The sequence below is a fragment of the Alligator mississippiensis genome, chromosome 4 (genome assembly GCF_030867095.1).
Source record: "Alligator mississippiensis isolate rAllMis1 chromosome 4, rAllMis1, whole genome shotgun sequence".
In the NCBI taxonomy this organism is placed as follows: domain Eukaryota; kingdom Metazoa; phylum Chordata; order Crocodylia; family Alligatoridae; genus Alligator; species Alligator mississippiensis.
This window is the reverse complement of record NC_081827.1, coordinates 253,689,025-253,707,029: the sequence shown is the minus strand read 5'-3', so window position 1 is coordinate 253,707,029 and position 18,005 is coordinate 253,689,025. Positions and strand designations below refer to the sequence as shown.

The 18,005-nt window shown below is 68.4% G+C and overlaps 3 protein-coding genes and 1 long non-coding RNA gene across 5 annotated transcripts; 1 reads left to right on the top strand and 3 right to left on the bottom strand.

Annotated features, from left to right (window-relative positions):
- Nucleotides 1-1,144: 1,144 nt before the first annotated feature.
- Nucleotides 1,145-7,554, bottom strand: SLC11A1 (solute carrier family 11 member 1). Of its 2 annotated transcripts, XM_006261502.4 has the most exons (15): nucleotides 7,430-7,544; nucleotides 6,818-6,957; nucleotides 5,753-5,875; nucleotides 5,446-5,565; nucleotides 5,257-5,363; nucleotides 5,092-5,162; nucleotides 4,863-4,930; nucleotides 4,561-4,716; nucleotides 4,034-4,192; nucleotides 3,845-3,934; nucleotides 3,659-3,778; nucleotides 2,691-2,840; nucleotides 2,279-2,352; nucleotides 1,972-2,125; nucleotides 1,670-1,898 (listed from the first exon to the last, which is right to left on the bottom strand). In XM_006261502.4, the coding sequence occupies exons 1-15, from the start codon at nucleotides 7,446-7,448 to the stop codon at nucleotides 1,755-1,757; spliced, it is 1,695 nt and encodes a 564-aa protein (XP_006261564.2). In that variant the 5' UTR covers nucleotides 7,449-7,544; the 3' UTR covers nucleotides 1,670-1,754. The 2 variants fall into 2 exon arrangements, with proteins under 2 accessions (XP_059583502.1, XP_006261564.2); XM_059727519.1 differs by having other exon boundaries at nucleotides 1,145-2,125; nucleotides 7,430-7,554.
- LOC132250423 (uncharacterized) lies at nucleotides 2,283-3,134 on the top strand. The gene is made up of 2 exons (XR_009462155.1): nucleotides 2,283-2,370; nucleotides 2,736-3,134. It is a non-coding gene; the product is annotated as an uncharacterized LOC132250423 (long non-coding RNA).
- Nucleotides 7,555-8,932: 1,378 nt separating the features above from the next.
- On the bottom strand, nucleotides 8,933-12,328 carry CATIP (ciliogenesis associated TTC17 interacting protein). The gene is made up of 10 exons (XM_019495564.2): nucleotides 12,276-12,328; nucleotides 12,010-12,087; nucleotides 11,288-11,488; nucleotides 10,596-10,651; nucleotides 10,387-10,473; nucleotides 10,148-10,312; nucleotides 9,935-10,053; nucleotides 9,764-9,840; nucleotides 9,565-9,653; nucleotides 8,933-9,468 (listed from the first exon to the last, which is right to left on the bottom strand). Exons 2-10 carry the CDS (start codon nucleotides 12,083-12,085, stop codon nucleotides 9,268-9,270), a joined length of 1,071 nt encoding a protein of 356 aa, XP_019351109.2. The 5' UTR covers nucleotides 12,086-12,087; nucleotides 12,276-12,328; the 3' UTR covers nucleotides 8,933-9,267.
- Nucleotides 12,329-12,573: 245 nt separating this feature from the next.
- LOC102575972 (probable hydrolase PNKD) lies at nucleotides 12,574-17,434 on the bottom strand. The gene is made up of 9 exons (XM_059727520.1): nucleotides 17,162-17,434; nucleotides 15,491-15,606; nucleotides 15,093-15,205; nucleotides 14,462-14,520; nucleotides 13,935-14,027; nucleotides 13,595-13,758; nucleotides 13,403-13,489; nucleotides 13,182-13,297; nucleotides 12,574-13,099 (listed from the first exon to the last, which is right to left on the bottom strand). Exons 1-9 carry the CDS (start codon nucleotides 17,308-17,310, stop codon nucleotides 12,926-12,928), a joined length of 1,071 nt encoding a protein of 356 aa, XP_059583503.1. The 5' UTR covers nucleotides 17,311-17,434; the 3' UTR covers nucleotides 12,574-12,925.
- Nucleotides 17,435-18,005: the final 571 nt, after the last annotated feature.

The window sequence follows — 18,005 nt, the reverse complement described above, 5'->3', positions numbered from 1 at the left end:
CCTCCCCCCTCCCACAGGAGAAAACTGGGGGGGAAACACAACGGGAACATCACAAGGTCCCTTCAGAAACCCACGGGGCATCGACGCCTTGAACCCGGTGCCCGGCTCGGGTGCCCGCGGCCCCGGGAGGAGAGAGGAGAGCTGGAGAAGGTGCGGAGCAGGACAGCAAGGAGGCCGGGGGCTGCAGAGGGGCTTGCTAGGAGCAGAGACCGAGGCCAGGCCTAGGAGAGACGCCGGAGGGGACAGGAGCAGGGTTTGCACCGCACTGAACGGGGAGGAGAAAGTCCCCGGGGTTTATTCCTGCCCGTCTCTGCCCAGACAGAGCGGGGATCCCGGCACGGGCAGCTGCCAACCAGACCCAGGCCGTCCTGTCCCCCCACGGGGCGTTCAAGGGGGACTTGTGGCCCCAGACGTGGCGGAGCTGAGAGTGCAGCCGGATCCACCGGGGACTGGACACGTGTGGGGAGGAAAGGGGCACGGGGAGCGCTGGGGCAGGGAGCGAGGGGCACGGCCTCTGCACCAGCCCTGCGGGACCCTCCGTGCTGGAGCAACAGGGGAAAGCCCTGCTCGGCCCCGGGCACTCGCCCGCCAGCTCCGCTCTGCCCCGGGGCACGGGAGATGGGGCAGGACGGACCCGGGGCTGAGCCGGCGCAGCCGCTGCTGGATGTGCTGCACCCCCGAGGTCCGCCCCTGGGGGCTGCATCCCCTCGGGAACCCGGTGCTAGATGTGCCCACGGAGACCCTGGGTGGAAGCCCTCCCTGGCCCCGAGCCGGTCACTGCGACCCCCATCAGAGGCTTGGACCCCCGCCCCCCCCCCCCGTGCAGGATGTATATGGATCCATCTCCCAAGTGCTGCAGGAGAGACCTTGCCCTTTCTGCCCCGGGGTGAGAACAGCACCCCCTTCCCCCCCAGCACCAGACCCCCACCCAGTCAGGGTCCAGATCTAGAGCCGGGGCAGCCCTATCTCCCGCCACTCGTGACTCAGTTTCCCCTCCCAGATGCACTTCCCGGGGAGCCCCTCGCGGGTCCGGGGGGGCTAGGGGCAGGTTGGGGGGGCTCAGCCGCTGTGGGGCCCACCCCGTGCATTGCTCCTTTAAGGCCCGGGTTCCGGGAGGGGCCCCTTTACCCCCCCCCCCCCGGGCGGTAGAGGCGGCCTTGAAAGTGCCTAGGGAGCGTCTCCCAAGTGCCCCCCGCGCGGAGGGGGCAGGGCCAGGCCCACGCGTGACCCCCCCAGGAAACTCGGGGCCGCGGGGCAGTTTCACCCGGTTTATTGCCGTGCCGGACTCCGGTCCCCCCTCCGCTGCTTGCTCACAGCGCGCTGGGCTGCACACGCGTGGGCCCTGCACAGCCCCCGCCCGGCGCGGGGAGAGTCCCGGGCTGCTAATTGCCCCCTCGGGGCCGCTAATTGCCCCCTCGGGGCCGCTAATTCACTTAGGCTGCGGCTGCTCCAGCGCCGAGTGCAAGGGACCTGATCCCAGGGGCAGGATCCAGCCCTGCAGGCACGGGCCGGGCTGGGGGGCAGGGGCTGCGGGTCGGGAGTGGGGGGCACCAGGCCTGGGGGGGCGGGGGCACCAGAGCTGGGGGGGGTAGGGGCTGTGGGTCGGGAGTGAGGGGCACTGGGGCTGGGGGGGGCAGGGGCTGTGGGTCGGGAGTGAGGGGCACCGGGGCTGGGGGGCAGGGGCTGTGGGTCGGGAGTGGGGGGCACCGGCAGCCTGGGGGGTGTCACTCCATGGGGGGGTGGCACCCCAGCTGTTAACCCCATCCTTGCCGGCCCGCTGTCTCCGCGGCTCGTGGGCTGGCAGTGCGGGGGGGGCCATCGTGGAGGCCGTAGGCGAAGCGCGCGTGGGGGCCGCGGGCCAGGCAGGAGGCTCCGTGCGCGATGCAGCAGGTCCAGAGCTGGGGGGGCAAGGGGAGGCAGTGAGACGGGCCCCCAGTGCCCCCCGCTGCGCCCCCTCAGCCCCCCCTGTACCAGGTAGATGACGAAGGCGGCGTAGGCGGCCAGCACGACACCCGCGGGCACCCAGTAGGCGACACTGCCCAGCGAGGGCAGGAAATCCACCACGAAGTAGAGGTTGATGGCACAGACCAGCAGTGTGATCAGTGCCATCACCAGCTTCCCTGGCCTGGTGGGGGTCAAGGGCAGGGCCAGGGTCAAGGGCAGGGAAGGGAGGCCCGCCCCTGCAAACCTGCTGGACCCCCGGCCGGGAGCATGCAGGTGGGATGCAGGGACGTGTTCCCAGGGCCCTGCTCGGGTCCCCCCCTTGCCCCCCACTCACATGCCATTGGTGAAGTTGTTCATGAGCGGCCGGAGGCTGGTGAAGGTCAGGACGGGCAGCACCGCGAAGGGCAGCTGGGGGCACAGGACAGGGTGAGGGGCACTGGTAGGGTTGGGGGGGATGGGCTACAGGGCAGGGTGAGAGGCACCAGGACTGCGGTGGCAGAAGTGAGGGTCACCAGCAGGGCTGGGGAGCTGCGGGTTGGGGGTGAGGGGCACTGGCAGGGCCAGGGCCTGCAGGTTAGGGCTGAGGAGTACCAGGGGTCATGGGGCAGGAATGAGGGGCGCTGTGGGCTGGGGGTGAGGGGCACTGGGAGCCGCAGGGCAGGAGTGAGGGGCACTGGGGGCTGTGGGGCAGGAGTGAGGGGCACAGGGGGGCCAGGGGCGCGGGCGGGGGGCAGCGCTGCCCGCACCAGGATGCTCTGCAGCACGTTGAGCAGGTCGTTCATGCCCGTCAGATGCTGCACGTCCTGGAAGGCGGCGACGAGCACAGTGGGGACGATGGCGCACGAGCGGGTGAAGAGGACGCGGGTGAAGCGGGACCAGCGCAGCTGCAGGAAGCCCTGCGGGGTTGGGGCAGGTGTCAGGGCGAGGCTGGGACCCCCCCCTGCCCAAGTCTGGGGGCAGGATTGGGGCCTGGACACCCTGCCCCCACCAGGCGGTTCAGGTGCCCACTTATCTTCCAGGCCCAGGGCTGGGGGAGGCGGGGGCTGCGGGTCAGGAGTGGGGGGCACTGGGTGGCTGCAGCTGCACTGAGCAGCCACCAGGTGTCAGCGGGACCCAGGGAACCGCTCATTACAAGATTCAGTTATGCAAATTATGTAAATGAAGTGCATGAACTCTGCTCCCTTGTGCAAGGGCCCTGGAGCCCGTGGTTTAGCGGTTCGATGATTGGGTTGTGGCTGCCTCTGCGGGGGTGGGGGCAAGATCCAGGGAGGGGTTGTGGCCTCAAGCCCTGCTCACAACCCCTCAGCTCCGGCTCCAGCCCCAGAGCAGCTGCCACCTGCCACTACGATCAGCCCCAAACTCCTTTCTCGTCTGTGGCCGCAGCCATCATTAGAGTCCAGAGTTAATGCCCTGGGGCTCATGGGGGAGGCTGCCCTGACGTGACTCAGCCCTTGGGGGTGGGGGGCAGGTTTGCTCAGGCAGGCCCATCCAGGCACCCACCACCTGCCCCAATGAGTAGGGCTTAACCTGCCCCCACCATCAGGCTGTTGACTCTGAAACCTAATGATGTATCTTGTTTATCCGCCTCCCTGCTGATGCTTCTGCCAGGCTTTCCTTGACTGCCACTGGGGCTCCCACCTCTCCCAAGGCCTCCATGGGGCTGGGACAACCCTGCGGAAGTACAGGCACTGGACCCCCCGCCCCTGCAGCTCACCTCCATGACAAACTGCCCCGCGTAGGTACCGGTCATGGTCGAGCTCTGCCCGGCTGCCAGGATCCCCACGGCCCAGATGTAGAGGGCGGCTGCCCCAAAGTAGCAGCCCAGGATGACGCCCTGGGGTGGAAGGGAGGAGTCAGTGCAAGCCCTTCCTATTGCCCCACCCCATCCCCCAGCACTCACCCCCTGGTAGAGGTCCACAGACACGGTGCTGTTGTCCGCAGGGAAGATATTGGCGTATTGGCTGACGCTACTGTTGACGCACACGTCGTGCTGCAATGGGTGGGGGCAGGTCAGAAGAGGGTGGAGGTCAGGAGGGGGCTGGGACCCCCTAGGAGAGTGTGTCAAGGCCAGACAGGGGTTGGTGCTCACCACATCGCGGTTGCTGCGGTGGTAGAAGGCCTGGCCAAAGACAGCCATGACGAAGAGGTTGATGAGGAAGGAGATGCCCAGCGCCAGGCACGACTCCAGCAGGAAGTACCCATTGGCCTCCCTCACCTCCTGTTGCTGTGTCCGGTCCACGGTGCGGGACTGGAGGGGCACAGAGCAGGCACCATCAGCCAGCACTAGTCTTCCACAAGCCTGGGGCAGTGCCTCTTGCTGGCTAGGTCAGGGCTGTGGCAGTAGCCCTTAGTGACTGAAGCGGGGGTACCACAGTGGCCCTCAGAGTGGCTGGAGACTGCATTGCAGGCCGGGGGGCATAGGCAGGAGTCTCACCATGACCCTGGCCGGGGTCTCACCATTACTGGAACAGGGGTCTGACCATGACTAGGGTAGGGGTCTCACCATGATCTGGGCAGGGGTTTCACAGTGACTAGGGTGGTGTCTCACCATGACCAGGGCAAGGGTATCACTAGGACTGGGACAGGGGCTCACCTTGACCAGAGCTGGGGGCTCACCTTGACTAGGGACGAGTGCAGGTAGATGTTGTGGGGCATGATGATGGCACCTACGATGCCCACAGCCTGCAGCAGCTCCTCGCGCCCACAGCCCCTGCAGTAGGGCACAAAGATGCCCCGGAGCACGGCCTCCTGGGACGGTCGCACCACCACATACTGCCAGAAGGGGGAGGGGCACAGGTGAGCCTGGGAGCCCTGAACCCCCGAATGCCCTCCACCCAGCTCCTGGAAGCCACTCGCGCCCCAGATCGTGGCTAAGGGGAGCAGGGAGGACAGGCCTGGGGTGGGGGGGGGTCACTTACCTCATAGCCGAAGGTCACAGCCATGATGGTGATGAGGAGGCCAAAGAAGGCTTCCAACTTCCGCAGACCTGGGGGGAACAGGGGGGAGTCCAGGGGCAGCCATGGTCCCATGGGCTGCCCCCACTGGGGGCTCTGCCTGGGTGCAATACAGGGAAGCGTGAGGGGGTCTGGGGACCCCCTCCGCAGTAGGTGGAGGGCTGGATCCAGCTGCACCCCCCCGGGAACTCACCATATTTATCCAAGAAGAGGAAGAAGAGGGTATCGATGATGGTGATAAGGACCCCACCCCAGAGGGGGATGCTGTGAAGGGAGAGGGTGCAGAGGTGGGGTTCAGCCTGGCCTGGACATGCGTGTCCCCCTGTCCATGCGTGTCACCACAGGGTGGGTGCATTACCGTCCGGCCGAGAGCAGGCTGAATGCGATGGCCGTCCCGATCACCTCTTGCATGTCAGACCCGATGATGGCCAGCTCAATGGTGACCCACAGCAGCACGCGGGGCACCTGTGGGCATGCACCAGTATCATGCCTGAGACCCCTGTGCCCCCTGGTCTGTGGGGGGGCAGCCTCCCACCCCCCAGCTCACCTTGGGGTAGTAGAGGTAGCAGATCTCGCCCAGGTCCTTGCCAGTGACGACGCCAAGGCGGATGGCCAGGCGCTGGCACAACAGGCCCAGGATCGTGGCCCACAGCAGCACCCACAGCAGCTGCCAGGGGGGGCAGAGCTCAGGGGGGAGTCGTTCCCCCCATGCCTCGGGCAGTGGTTTGTCCAGTGCCAAGCACAGCCCACCCCCCGCCCAAGACAGCTCCCCCAATGGCACCCACAGCCTGCAGCCCCCCAATCCTTGGTGCCCGCAGTCCCTCTAGGCCCCCCCCCACAGCCCCGGTGCCTACCTGGAAGCCGGCCACGGCCCCGCACTGCAGGTCCGACTCGATGTTGCCGGGGTCCAGGTAGGCGATGCTCATGAGGAACCCAGGGCCTGTGAAGGCCCATAGCTTGCGCAGGCTGAAGCCGGGCTGGAGGTGGGGGGCACGGGGGGCATCAGAGGGGTAAATTCTCCTCCTGCCCCACTTTCTTGCCCCCTCTTCTTGCTCCGCTACAAGGAGCAGGGCTGGGCCAACGAAGACCCCCAGCCCTGCCCAGCTCAGGGGCTGCAACCCACCCAATACTAAACTGGGGGGGCAGCTCCATGGGTGACCTCCCCCTCCCCCTGGCCCCGGCCTCCCTTCCCCCCAGCCCGGGAGGGGCCCCTCTGCCCACTTCCCCTTCCCGCCTGTCACACACTTGAGTCCTTCCCGCCCTGGTTAAGCCTGCCAGGAGGGCCGGGGGGAGGAACCCCAGGGCCCAGCACCCCTCACCCCAGCCTTTCCCCCCCAGGAAGCTCCCAGGCCATGTGTGGGAAGGTGCGGCTGGGGGGGCAGATGCCCCCCAGCCAGGGTCTTTCTCCTGGATCTGAGTCCTGGCAGCAGCACGGACCGCAAGGGCAGGGGGACCTCCCCCCCGGCCCCAGACAGGGGTGCCCTCCATGCCCCCCACCCAGGAAGTGCCAGGGCCCTGCTGGTTTCAAATCCCCCCCTCCCCAGGTGGGTTGCAAAACAGAGGTGGAGCCCAGGAGCTGGGGAGAGGGGGCTTTTGCTCCCCCCAGCTGCATGGAGCAGAGCCAGGGGGGAGACCCCCCCAGACCCCGAGCAGGGTCCCCAGCTGCATTTAGGGCAGCCCACCCTCTGCCTCAGTTTCCCCAGGCAGGGCCGGGAAGCCCCTGGGTAGGCCTCATAGGGCGTCTGCCCCCCCCCCCCCGCCAGTGCCAGGACCTTCCAGCCCCTAATGCGCAGCCTGGGCTGATCCCATTACATTACCCACCAGGGAATACTGAGGCAGGAGAAGGGCGAAAACCCATGTGTCCCTGAGGCCTGTGAGATGAAGCTGCCCCCCACCCCCCTGGCCCAGCACCGACTCACCTTGTCCCCCCGAGGAATGGGGATCCGCTCCTCCAGGTAGGTGCCCCCCACGGCCCCGCGCTCCTCAGGGGGGATAGGGCAGCCCCCGGCCTCGCAGCTCCGTGCCGGGTCCCGGGGCATTGTCCAATGCCAGCCTTGGGCTGGGGGGCAAAGCTGGGCTCAGATCAGAGCCTCCAACCAAGTCCGGGGCGGTGGGGGGGGCAGTATTAGGGGGCCCTGCGCTGCCGGGGAAACTGAGGCAAGGCGGCGTCTGGGCAAGCGGGGACAAGAACCCAGGTGTCTTGGCTGTCTCCTGGTGGAGGGGGGGTCACAGGTCTCCCCTCCCCCACCCAGCCAGTCAAGGGTTGACCCGGGCCCCCAGCCTGAGGGTGCCAGGGCTCCTGCCCCCCGCCCCTCACCGGAGACAGGAACTTGTGGTCACAGGAAGTCGTTGTGGCCTGTGGATTGGGCTGGGGGGGCATTGGGCTGGAGGGGTCCTGCCCCCCCATTACCAGCGCCAGGGGGGCCTCAATGGGGGCGAGTCTAGGCAGGGGCAGGGACCCCCTGGCAGGGTGGGGGGCATTAGACCCCCCCCATGTGTATCCCCATGGGCAGGGTCTCTGGGAGTCTCACCCGGCTGCGGTGTCGCCATGGGGGCTCCGGGACCCGATCCGGCCTTGATCTGGGATCCTGTGGCCGCCTGGAGCACGAAGAGGAAGTGCTCCTTCCTGGACTCCACAGGGGCCCCCCCATCTCTCCAGCGGGGCGGGGGGGGGGGGGGGGCGGGGGACACACCTGGGTGGCTCTTGCCCATACAATGAGTTTTGGGGGGTCTCAGCCCCAGCCCAGCTGTAGGATTGGGGCTCAGAGGGGCCCTGGAAGCTGGGGGTGGGGGTGGGAGGGGGGGCTGGATAAGAGCTGCACGATGACCTCATGTTCGCATGCACTTGGACGTGCACATGCAGACTCATACGTCCACACTTGGGCGTGCATGCACACATGAGCTCACACCCCACGCTTGTGCACAGGTTCACATAGATATGTTGCACACACACCTGTGCACCCCCAGGCTCATGCACAGCTTGGCATGTGCTTGGCGCACACACACACACACGTGCACTCACACCCATCTGCATGCACAGGCACACACACTTGTGCATACATCCTTTCACACATGCAGGCACACACACACTTGCACACAGGTTTGCATGTGCATGCACACGCATCTGCATGCACACAAAATGTACATGAATTTGTACATGCACACACCCACACAGACATGCCTGTGCACACCTGCACATGCTCACATGCATGCACAACCCCCCCACATACACAGCAGCTCATGTGTGCACCCTTGCACCCACACCCCCTGCACACGCCAAGGCGGCCCCCTGCATGGGGCCCAGGCCCAGGACACCGTGTTGGACGCTCCCGGGGACGCTAATGGGCCCACACAGGACAAGCCAGGACACGTGTGGTGCCGCTTGGGTGCAGGGGGGGACACCGCGTGTGGAGCAGGGGCGGGGAAGTGGGGGCAGCCAATCCCAGGGGGCTTTGCCCTCCAGCCTGGTGGAGAAACTGAGGCAGCGGCAGCCCCAGAAGTCAGCAGGGCGCAGGCTTGGGGGCAGTGTGCCACGTGCCTCAGTTTCCCCGATTGCAGCTGCTGTGAAGAGGCAGCAAGGTGGGAGGGGCAGTTGGGCCTGGTGACCCCCCCCACTCCCAACAGGCAGCAGCCCTGCCTGAGCCTGCAGTCCAGGGTCCCTTGGCTGAGCCTCCACGCTTGGATGGGGGAAGAGGGGTGAAGCCAGTGGTCATTGACTCCTGCCTCAGTTTCTCCATGTGTCCGGCTGGCTTGGCGGAGGGGGGGTGTGCACCTTACCCCAGTCCCAGTCCTAGGGGTGGGGCCAGGCACAGGCACCCGAGCAGTGCCATTCCCCCCCCGCCGGGATGTCCGTTATTGCAACATGTTCCGGGAACTGGGAGCTCCTCCGGGGTGGGGGGGTGGGGGAACAGGCCCAGGCCTCAACCCTGGGGCCTGAGCAGGGTAAGGCGGGGCTCAAACACCCCCCCCCCGGCTCCATCTCCAGCAGTGAGGGGCTGCAGATGTCCAGGGGGGCTCAAGCTTCAGGCTGGAAAGCACTCCCCACATGCTTCTGGGTCCACGCTTGGCCTCAGGCCTGCCTCAGTTTCCCCCGTGCCCAGCAGAGGCAGCAGGGGTCATGCCCATGCCTGGGTCTCACACCTGCCTCAGTTTCCCCTATGCCCACCAGGCACTGGTGCACACAAAGTGGCACTTGTAAATTAGTTCAAGGCTTTTATTAATTAACCAGGCAGTAAGTGGGGGGGGGGGGGGGGGCGCTGACAGCCCAGCAGGCCCCTCTACCCCCTCCTCCACCCCAGGGTCTCAGGATACCCTGGGGGGGACATACCCACAATGCACCAGGGCAGCAGAACTGGGGTCCTCGAGCCCGTTAGGGCGGGCTGGGTGGGCAGGCGCTGCGGAAGGGGGGTGATGGGGGGCGCCGGGTGGCAAAGGGGGCGAAGAAGGTGGCGGCAAAGGTGGGGGGGTCCGGGGGCTGGCGCAGCAGCAGGGCCTGCAGGAAGTCCCCCAGCAGCGCGGGCAGCTCGGGGTGGCGCCGCACGTAGGCGGCGTGCGAGGCCTGCAGCTCCTCCTGCGTGTGCACAGCCATCAGCTCCACACCAGCCTGCCCCCCGCCCCCTCCCCATGCCCCTGCGACTGGCTCTGGGGTGGGCCTGCTCAAGCTCACCTTCCTGTCCAGGAACTGCGAGCGGAGCTGTGCATCGTCCTCCCATGCCAGGGGCTGCTTCCCCCAGGCCAGGGGGGCCTCGGTGGGCTCTGGGGGCCAGAGTGGGGTCAGGCAGGATTGCTCCCCCCCTCCCTAGCTGCCTCCAGGAAAGGGGACGCGCTGCTGGCAATACGGGGTCTAGGACGCGTGGGCGGCTCACCCTGCTCCAGCGGCGGCAGCTTGTCCAGCAGCAGGGCGGTGGTGGGGCAGCCCACCTGGATGCGGCGGGCCAGATGCCTGGGGGGTGAGGGGTTAATCCTCCTGGGACCCCCACCCCTGGGGGCACAGCAGGCCCCAGCTGCCTGGGTTCCCTGTGGGAGGGGGCACATACCCATCGGGGAGGAAGCTGTCCTGCCAGGTCAGGGGCACGGTGGCACCCACGGCGCGCTCCAGCACGAAGACCTCGGCTTCCTCCGCGCCCACCTGCTGCCACTGTGTGCCCAGCACGCTCTGGGGGGGCATCGGGCAGGGCAGTGCCGGTGTCCGGAGCCAGGCTAGGCCCCCGGGGCCCCCCAATCCCACCCCCACCGGTGCCCGGACTCACATAGGTAGCCGGGCAGAAGTGGCCCTCAGGATCCAGAGCCAGGAAGACGGTGCTGGGGGGCACGGCACGGCGCCGAGCCAGCACGCGCCCCAGAAGCACGGCGGCGCCCTCCGACACCAGCCCCCGCGCAGCCGGCAGCTCCTCCCAGCGCTGGCTCTGCCGCTCCTGCTGGGGGGGCAGAGCTGAGTGGGGACCCCCAGTGCTCCTCGCTCTGGGGCAGCACCGGGGGGTCCCCTCACCTCTCCCTCCACCGTGGTGCAGCTGATGAGGATCTTGCCCCCGCGCTGCACCAGCTGCGTCGTCTTGTCCATGGGGTGCCCAGGCAGCTGCATGGGGACAGTGGGTGAAGGGGCCGGGCACAGCCGTGGGGGGGCAGGGGTTCTCCCCCACCCGCATGCTTCTGGGCACTGCAGCGGGGTCAGGAAGGAGGTGCAGGGGGGGCACTCACCTTCACGTACTCGTGCTGGTGCTGCTCCAGGGTCTCCAGCTTCTTGGACACGAAGGCTGGGGGGGGACGGGGCCACGGTCAGGGGGGGCCCGGCCTGCCTGTGCCTGGGGCAGTAAGCAGGGGCACCAGGCGGGGTACCCCCCACCCCCACCCAACTGCCTAGCCTCTTGCTCCTGGTCCCGGGGGGCAGAAAGGACCCTCTGGGGAAGGAGGCACGGGGGAAACTCCGCAGCTGTGATGCTGGGGCCTGGGGGGCACGGGGATGGTGCATGATGGGAACTAGGGGGGCACGGGGATGGTGCATGCTAGGAAATGCCACAGCCACGAGATCTGGGAGGGGTACAGGGCTGGTGCATGCTGGGAAATTCCACAGCTAGGATGCTGGGGTCTGGGGGGCACGGGGATAGTGCATGATGGGAACTGGGGGGGTACAGGGCTGGTGCATGCTGGGAAATTCCACAGCTGTGATGCTGGGGTCTGGGGGGCACGGGGATAGTGCATGATGGAAACTGGGGGGGTACAGGGCTGGTGCATGCTGGGAAATTCCACCACCACAGTGCAGGGCCCAGGGGATGGCCAGAGGGGCACCAGCTGGCTGTGCCAGCCCTTTGGGGGGGGACCCCAGGGGCATGGGGTGTCTCTGATGGGGGCACATCCCAGGCCCAAGGCGGGGGTCCCGTGAGCAGACCCACCGTGCAGGGAGGTGCCGCAGGGCGCGCCGTCCACGCTGGCCTGGCTCCTGGCCCGCACCAGCACACAGGCCTCGTCCCGCCCGTCCGGGTGCCCGTAGGAGCCCAGCTGGGCCGAGAGCTGCAGCTCCCCGCACGGGCGCCCACCCAGATCCACCAGTGCCAGCGTCTCCGCGAACAGGCAGGGCCCCAGCTCCGCCGGGTCTGGGGGGCCGAGGCCTGCTCACTGCCCGGCCCGCCAAGGGCTCACGGCACTGCACCCCCCGGGGAAACTGAGGCACGGCGCGGGGAGGGGGAACTGGTCCCTGACCTGGGCATGGGACCCCCCGGGGTGGTGGGTTGCCCAGACACCCCCCCCCCAGCTCTACTCGGGGAACTGGAAGGCTCTGCCATTGCCAGGGGGTGGTCTCCTGGGTCCCTGTCCTGGCCACACCACCCTGCTCCCTGCCTCAGTTTCCCCAGTGGGAAAATCCTTCCCCTGAGAGACCCCACCCCCCAGACTCCCACGCTGCCGCGGTGCATGCTAGGAGGGGCAGCTTGGCCAGCTCCTAGCCCCCTCCCGGCACCCCCACCCCTGCCAGACCCTGTCTCCCAGCATGCTCTTCTTCGAGGGGGGGGGGTCGCCCTGCAGGACAAGGTGCTGCCGTGACGTGTATCTGCGTGACGACACCCGGCAAGGACGCAGCAGCCCGCGGGGGCAGGGTCACGCGTGGGGCGGCACCCACCGAGCAGTGCCAGGAGCTCCAGGGCGGCCCGGCTCGGCGCGGCCACCTTCTGCCCCGGGCCCGGCGCGGCCTCCATCCCTGCGGGACACGCGGGGTCAGCCCGGGCCGCGGGGCCCCACGCGAGACGCCCACCACCCTCCTCCACTGCCCCTGAAATGCACTCCACGCGAGACCCCCAAAGGCCCGGGCTGCTCCCACCCCCCACAGCCCCCCCACGCGAGACCCCGGGCCCCGCGATCGGCCCACGTGGCCTCGGCCCCACGCACCTAACAGCCGCCGGCAACAGTGTATCCAACCGTCGCCTGGCAACCGCGCGGGCCCCGCCTCTTAAAGGGCCAGGAGCAACGAAGCAGCTTGTGCCGCTCCCACGCGAAACACAGAGGTGGGCGGGGGGGGGGGTACAACGGGGGCGCCTGAGCCCAGGCAGCACCGTGGGCCTCCCATGGAGGCTTCAAAGGGGGGGGGGGGGTCTTTGCCCCAGTTCCCACCCTGGACTTCGGGTGGGAGTGAGGGGCACCCATGGGCGGGGGGCTCGGGGGCCTGTGCACCACTCTGAGCCTGGCGTAAAACCTGTCCGTTTATTAGCATTGCAACGCCCCAGGGATGAGCACCATCCACCCCCCCAGCAGCCCTGCAGGGGGAGCGGAGTAGAGCCAATCAGCCCCCCCCCCCCCCCCCACCCGGCCCAAACCCCCCCTAGCTGCCACATGGAGCCCCAGAGCCCAGCAGCACAGAGGGGGGCTGGGCCTGTAGCAGCCAGGTTGGTTTGGGGGGGGGAACCCCCAGGAGACCCCACACACAGCTGTGGGGGGGTCTCCCAAGGGGCAGCCTGCAGGGTCAAAGGTCAGAGTCCTTGCAGGAAGCAGCTAGGCCTGGAGGGGGAGGGGGGGTTGCCCCTGCCCCCCCCACAGCAGCGCTAGGGGGCCCGGTAGTGGTCCTTGCGACGCCGCAGCTCGCCCAGCACCCGGGCGCGGAAGGCGGTGCTGTCCTCGCTCCCGCGGCGCCGCAGCCCCAGCGCCGCCTGCACCTCGGGGCTCTGCGTGCGCAGGAAGGGGTTGTAGGCGCACTCCTCTCCCAGTGTGGATGGGCACTGTGGGGTCAAAGGGGGCAAGGGTCAGGGGCTGCCTCTGGGGTGGAACCTGGCAGCCTCTGGCCCCCCCGGCCCCCCTCACCGTGCTGCGGCGCTCCAGGCGCTGCTGCCCGGCCCAGCGCAGCTTCTGCTCCAGGTGCGGGTTGTCAGCGTCCAGCAGGCTGGCGAAGCCCAGGCACTCCAGCGCGTACTCGTGGCCTGGCCACACACGGGCGTCAGGGTGGTCCGGACACCTGGGCTCCTGCCCCGGCCCCCAGGAGCCCAGATGCCCGGGGCCTCTGTCCCCCCCACCCCCAGACTCACCGGGCCACAGCAGCGTGTCCTCACCCAGCGCAGCGGCCGTGTCCAGCGATGCCAGCATAGTCTCCGGGGTGCCCTCAAAGATGCGCCCTGCCAAGGGGGTCATAGTCTTCAGGGTCCCCTGCACACCTGGTGCCCCCCCCACCCTGCTGTGGGCGCCCACAGGCTCCCGGGGGTCTGAGGGCCCCGACTCACCACAGCCGGAGAGGAAGAGCAGGTCCCCGGAGAAGAGGCAGGGGGGAGCAGCAGGGGGGTTGCCATCCAGCACGTAGATCACGTGTCCCACCGTGTGCCCAGGTGTGTGCCGGGCTGTGAAGCACAGCTCACCCACACCAATGCGTGCCCCGTCCAGCACCGGGCTGGGTGGGCAAAGGGGGGGGGAAGGGGGTGAGGGGGGTGAACCCACTCCTGACCCCCCCCCCCCCCCAAGCTGCCTGTGGCCACACATGCAAGGAGGCCGACAGATCTCAGCTCTGCTCCTCAGACGGAGGGTGGGGTTGAAACCCAGCCCCTGCGCCCCCCTGCCAACACTCACTGGGTGAGCTGGGGCACGGCGTCAGCAGCGCTGCCATAGACCCGGCAGGAGCCGTGGCGCCGGCACAGCTCCGCGTTGCCCCCGCTGTGGTCCCTGCGGGTGACGGACCTGACAGTCAGTGCCTGGCCCCCCCGCCCCGATCCCCAACCTGTGACATCACCCCCTGGCTCAGGGCACAGCTCCCATTTCCCAGGGGATCTTTCTGCCCTGTTCTGCCCCTCACCCCCACCTCCACTGCCTCAGGGCCATGGGGGCGAGGCTGGCTCTGCCCAGCCAACCTGTGTCCCCCAGCCTGTATTGTACCCCCAGAGGGGGCACCCAGCCAGGCAGGGGCTGGGCAGGATTGGGGCTGTATCAGCCCCCCACCCCCACTGTCAGGACTGCCTGTGCAGGTTGCTCTGCCTGCCCCCCCAGCCCTTATCTGCCATGTACCACAACCAAAAACAGTGGCTTTTGCGCCCCCTCCCACTCCCGTCTGTGCCCCGGACTCCCAAACCGCAGCCCCCTGCCCCCCAGGTGCCCCTCACCAGTGCTTGTGGGTGCACAGGATGGCATCCAGGGTCACTCCCTCCTGCTCGATGGCAGCCTGCGGGAGGGAAAGGGGGCAGGGTCAGGGGAGCAAGGGCAATCCTTGCCCCAGGGGGAGGTGGCAGCACCCAGCCAGTGTCCCTTCCCCACAAGCCAGACTCCCCCCTCCCCAGGGCTGGGCACAAAGGGGCCTCAGGGACCCTGCACCCATGAAGTGGGGAGGGGAGGGGGGGGGATTGGGATAGTGGCTGTTTGTCCTAGGCCCTATAGTGCTGAAGCCAAAGGGGAGTCTCCTTTGCTGGGGCAGCAGGGGGTTGGGTGCCAACCACTGAGGAACCTCCAGGGACTGGGGCCTAGCCCTGATACCCCTTCTCCACCCAGCCCCCCTAACAAAAGACCCTTGGGTGGGGCCCTAGGTAGATCTACCCACCCCCCGTGGGCAAATACCTGCCCCATGCAGCCCATTCCTCCTGAGGACTCCATCGCCCTGGTATCTGGGCACCTTCTTATCTCCCCCCTGGAGAAGGGGCAACAGCCTAGAGCTCCCCCCCATGAATCAAAGCTGCAGCAGGGGGATGGGGACCCCCACCCCCCTGATCTGCCCCTGCCCTGGGGCTGGGCAGGTCTCACCTGCACGGCGCGAGGGTCAGCGGGGTCCACAACGGCCGCACACCGAGACCCCGTGTCGATGACCAGGTAGCTGTAGTTGTTGGCCAGCACTGGCACCGGCAGGATCTTCACACCTGGCAGGAAATCCAGGAGTCCTGAGATGCCCCCCTCTTCCCCTGCCCAAGTCTGGCCCTGCCCTGCACCCCCAGAAGGGCACCACAGGCCAAGGCCCCCTCCAACCTGGGGCTGCACCCAGACCCCCAAGCCCACCCCAGGGCCCCTGGGTTGAATCCAGGGTCCAGGCACCAGCTGCTCCCCCCTCAGTAGCAGTAAGAGGCTTTTATCCCCTGGGCAGCAGGGAGCAGAGGGGGCTCAGGACTCGCCTGGGAAGGTGGTGAGGGGCTGGGGGTGGGACTCACCTGGGAAGGCCACGGGCTGGGGCACAGAGTGGCCGTGGGGGTAGCGCTCCCGCGCCTTGCGCACCTGGCGCTTGTAGAAGAGGTAGCCGAGGCGGGTGTGGGCATAGAGGGTGTACCTGGGGGGGGAGAGCAGTGTCACTGGGGGGGGGCAGCTCCCCCATTACCCAGCCAGAGGGGGCTGCCAGGGCTGGGGGGGCAGGGGGAGGGGCTGTGGGTTGGGAGTGAGGGGCACCGCCTGGGTCCCCGCTTCCACCCCTGGATCCCCCCTGCCCCTTCTCTGCTGAGGACACGCTATTTGTGACATGCTATTTGTGCGTCTCTTGCACACCAGGCTACCCCCTCCCCCTTCACCGCCTGGTCCAGTGGCCTCAGTTCCCCTCTGGCCTCCCAAAAGGGGAAGGAGGTCACGCTACATTAACTCCTTCCCTGCCCGGCCTGGGGCTTGGCTCAGGGTGCTGGCAGGGAGCCCCTGGCTACATCTCATTTGCCTACATTAAGATCCATCTGCATATCTCCAGCTGCTCCTGGGTGGAGGCTTAGGGGAAACTGAGGCCCAAGGGGAGGGAACCCAGGAGTCCTGGCCCTCCCCGCCCCTCCCCTCCCACAAAGGGAACCATGCCAGCGAGCCAGCAGCTCTGCCCAGCAGCTCCCAGTGCTTGGGGCTGTGGTTCACTGGGGGCCTAGAGCTGGACTGGAGGCCTGGACTCCTGGGTTCCCTGCCCCAGCTTTGCAGCCTTAAGGAAAAGCCCCTCTATCAACTCTCTCTGTGCCTCAGTCTCCCCTGCAATGGGTGGGTGGAGTAGGCAGGGCCTGGTGGAGGAGACATCCCAGAATGCACTGGGTTGGGGGGACCGGTAGCCAGCAGGCAGGTTTCAGAGGGGACCATGCTAGACCACTGCAGGGGGGTACTCGTGTGCGTGGGGGGGATATGTACATCCAGGGCTGGTGCACACGTGTGTGCGCTCCTGCGTGTGCTTCCCATGTCCCAGGTGACCAGCTCCAGCGACCTCGTGACCCGCTGGGGTCACATGCCAGGCGGGGGCAGGACTCCGGGCCTGGAGCAGAGCTCAGCACAAGCCCCGGGAATGCTTTGCTGTGTCCTGAAGTCCCCTCGCCAGGGCCTGGGGGGGGTTGACCCCTCTCGAGGGCCCCCAGGGGCTGGGGGGTCAGGAGTGAGGGGCTCCGGCAGGGCTGTGGGTCAGGAAGGAGGGAGGAGCACCCCTGCCTGGCACGGTCCAGCCCGGCCCCATGCCAGCACTGGGCACCATCCAGCCTGCCAGGGAAGCACTGGGCCTTGCCCCTGCCAAGCTGGGGGGAGGGGGCTCATCTACACCGAAGCCCCCCCGACCCCCCACTGCCAACTGGGAGCTCTGGTGTGTGGCAGGAGGAGGGCGGGGGCTGGGCCCAGCCTGGTAATTCGAGCTAATTAGGGCTCCCTGATTAAGCTGCAATAAGCAGGTCAGGCCGGGGGAGGAGGGGCAGGTGGATGCGGCTGGGGGGGGGGGGGGGGCGTGTTAACCCCTCGCTGCCCGGCGCAGGTCCCGCAGGGAGCCTCAGTTTCCCCGCGATGAGCAATGCCCCCTCCCTCCGGGGGTCGCTGCCGCCGCGGGGCCGGGCCGGGCTCCCCGCACCGGGGGAGGGGGGAACCGCCGCCCGCGCCCCCGCACTCACCCGAGGCGGAACAGCAGCGGCCCCGCCAGGGCCATGAGCGCCCGCGCCGCCAGGCGCCCGCCGGCCCCGCACCGGCCCCGGCCCCAGCGCAGCCACGCGGCGCCCGCCCCGCACAGCGCGCGCAACGCCCGCAGCCCCGGGCCCGCCATGGCCCCCCCCAGGTTATCCCGCGCCGGCCACGCCCCTTTGGAACGCGATGTATCCCGCGCCGGCCACGCCCCGTGGGAACGCGATGTATCAGCCCTTTAGAACGCCGTGGGGGGCCGCCGGCCACGCCCCCTCGGAACGCGGTGTATCCCACGCGAAACCACGCCCCTTTGGAAAGCGGAGGCCCAGGCCTGGCCAATGGGAGCGGGCGCAGCGGGCAGCGGCCCCTGGCGGGGATGCCCCGGGGGAACAGCCGAGCCCGGGCCTGGGGGGGGGGGGGGTAATGAAGGTGTAGAGGACATGGGGGCCGGGGCCAGGACCCCCTGCGCCAGCGCCTGTGCCTGCCTCCCTCGCCCCCCGGGGAAGGATGGTGTGGGGAGATGCCAGCCCTGAGGAAGAGCCATGCCAAGCTGGGAGGAAGGAAGACAGCCCAGGGGGTGGCAGGGGCCCCCACACGGACAACCGCACTGCAGCCTCGCGCGCGGGGTGGGGTGGAGAGCGCCCTACGGTGCCAGAACCGTCCTGCTCCCCTCACCCGGCCTGTCCTGCACACGCCACAAAACGGGGGGGACCTGCCGTGCGCTCCGTGCCTGCTCCCAGCTGGTCACCCCTGGCCACAGCTGGGCCGGGAGCGCACCCCGATGGACGGGCTAACGGCCGAGCTCCTTCCCTCGGCGGCTCCTGGGCCAAGCGGGGC

Coding starts and splice junctions, on each gene's coding strand:
- LOC102575972 (XM_059727520.1), bottom strand. CDS start 17,310: ATGGCGGGCCCGGGGCTGCGGGCGTTGCGCGCGCTGTGCGGGGCGGGC. Junction 13,490..13,594: donor GCTCTTCCTCTCCGGCTGTG/GTGAGTCGGGGC, acceptor CCCCCTTGGCAG/GGCGCATCTTTGAGGGCACC. Junction 13,298..13,402: donor GGACACGCTGCTGTGGCCCG/GTGAGTCTGGGG, acceptor GTGTGTGGCCAG/GCCACGAGTACGCGCTGGAG.
- SLC11A1 (XM_059727519.1), bottom strand. Junction 3,935..4,033: donor ACCGCAGCAACCGCGATGTG/GTGAGCACCAAC, acceptor CACCCATTGCAG/CACGACGTGTGCGTCAACAG. Junction 3,779..3,844: donor CTGTGGACCTCTACCAGGGG/GTGAGTGCTGGG, acceptor CTTCCACCCCAG/GGCGTCATCCTGGGCTGCTA.
- CATIP (XM_019495564.2), bottom strand. CDS start 12,085: ATGGAGGCCGCGCCGGGCCCGGGGCAGAAGGTGGCCGCGCCGAGCCGG. Junction 9,841..9,934: donor GACAGCTTCCTCCCCGATGG/GTATGTGCCCCC, acceptor CTCACCCCCCAG/GCATCTGGCCCGCCGCATCC. Junction 9,469..9,564: donor CGCAGTTCCTGGACAGGAAG/GTGAGCTTGAGC, acceptor GTGCACACGCAG/GAGGAGCTGCAGGCCTCGCA.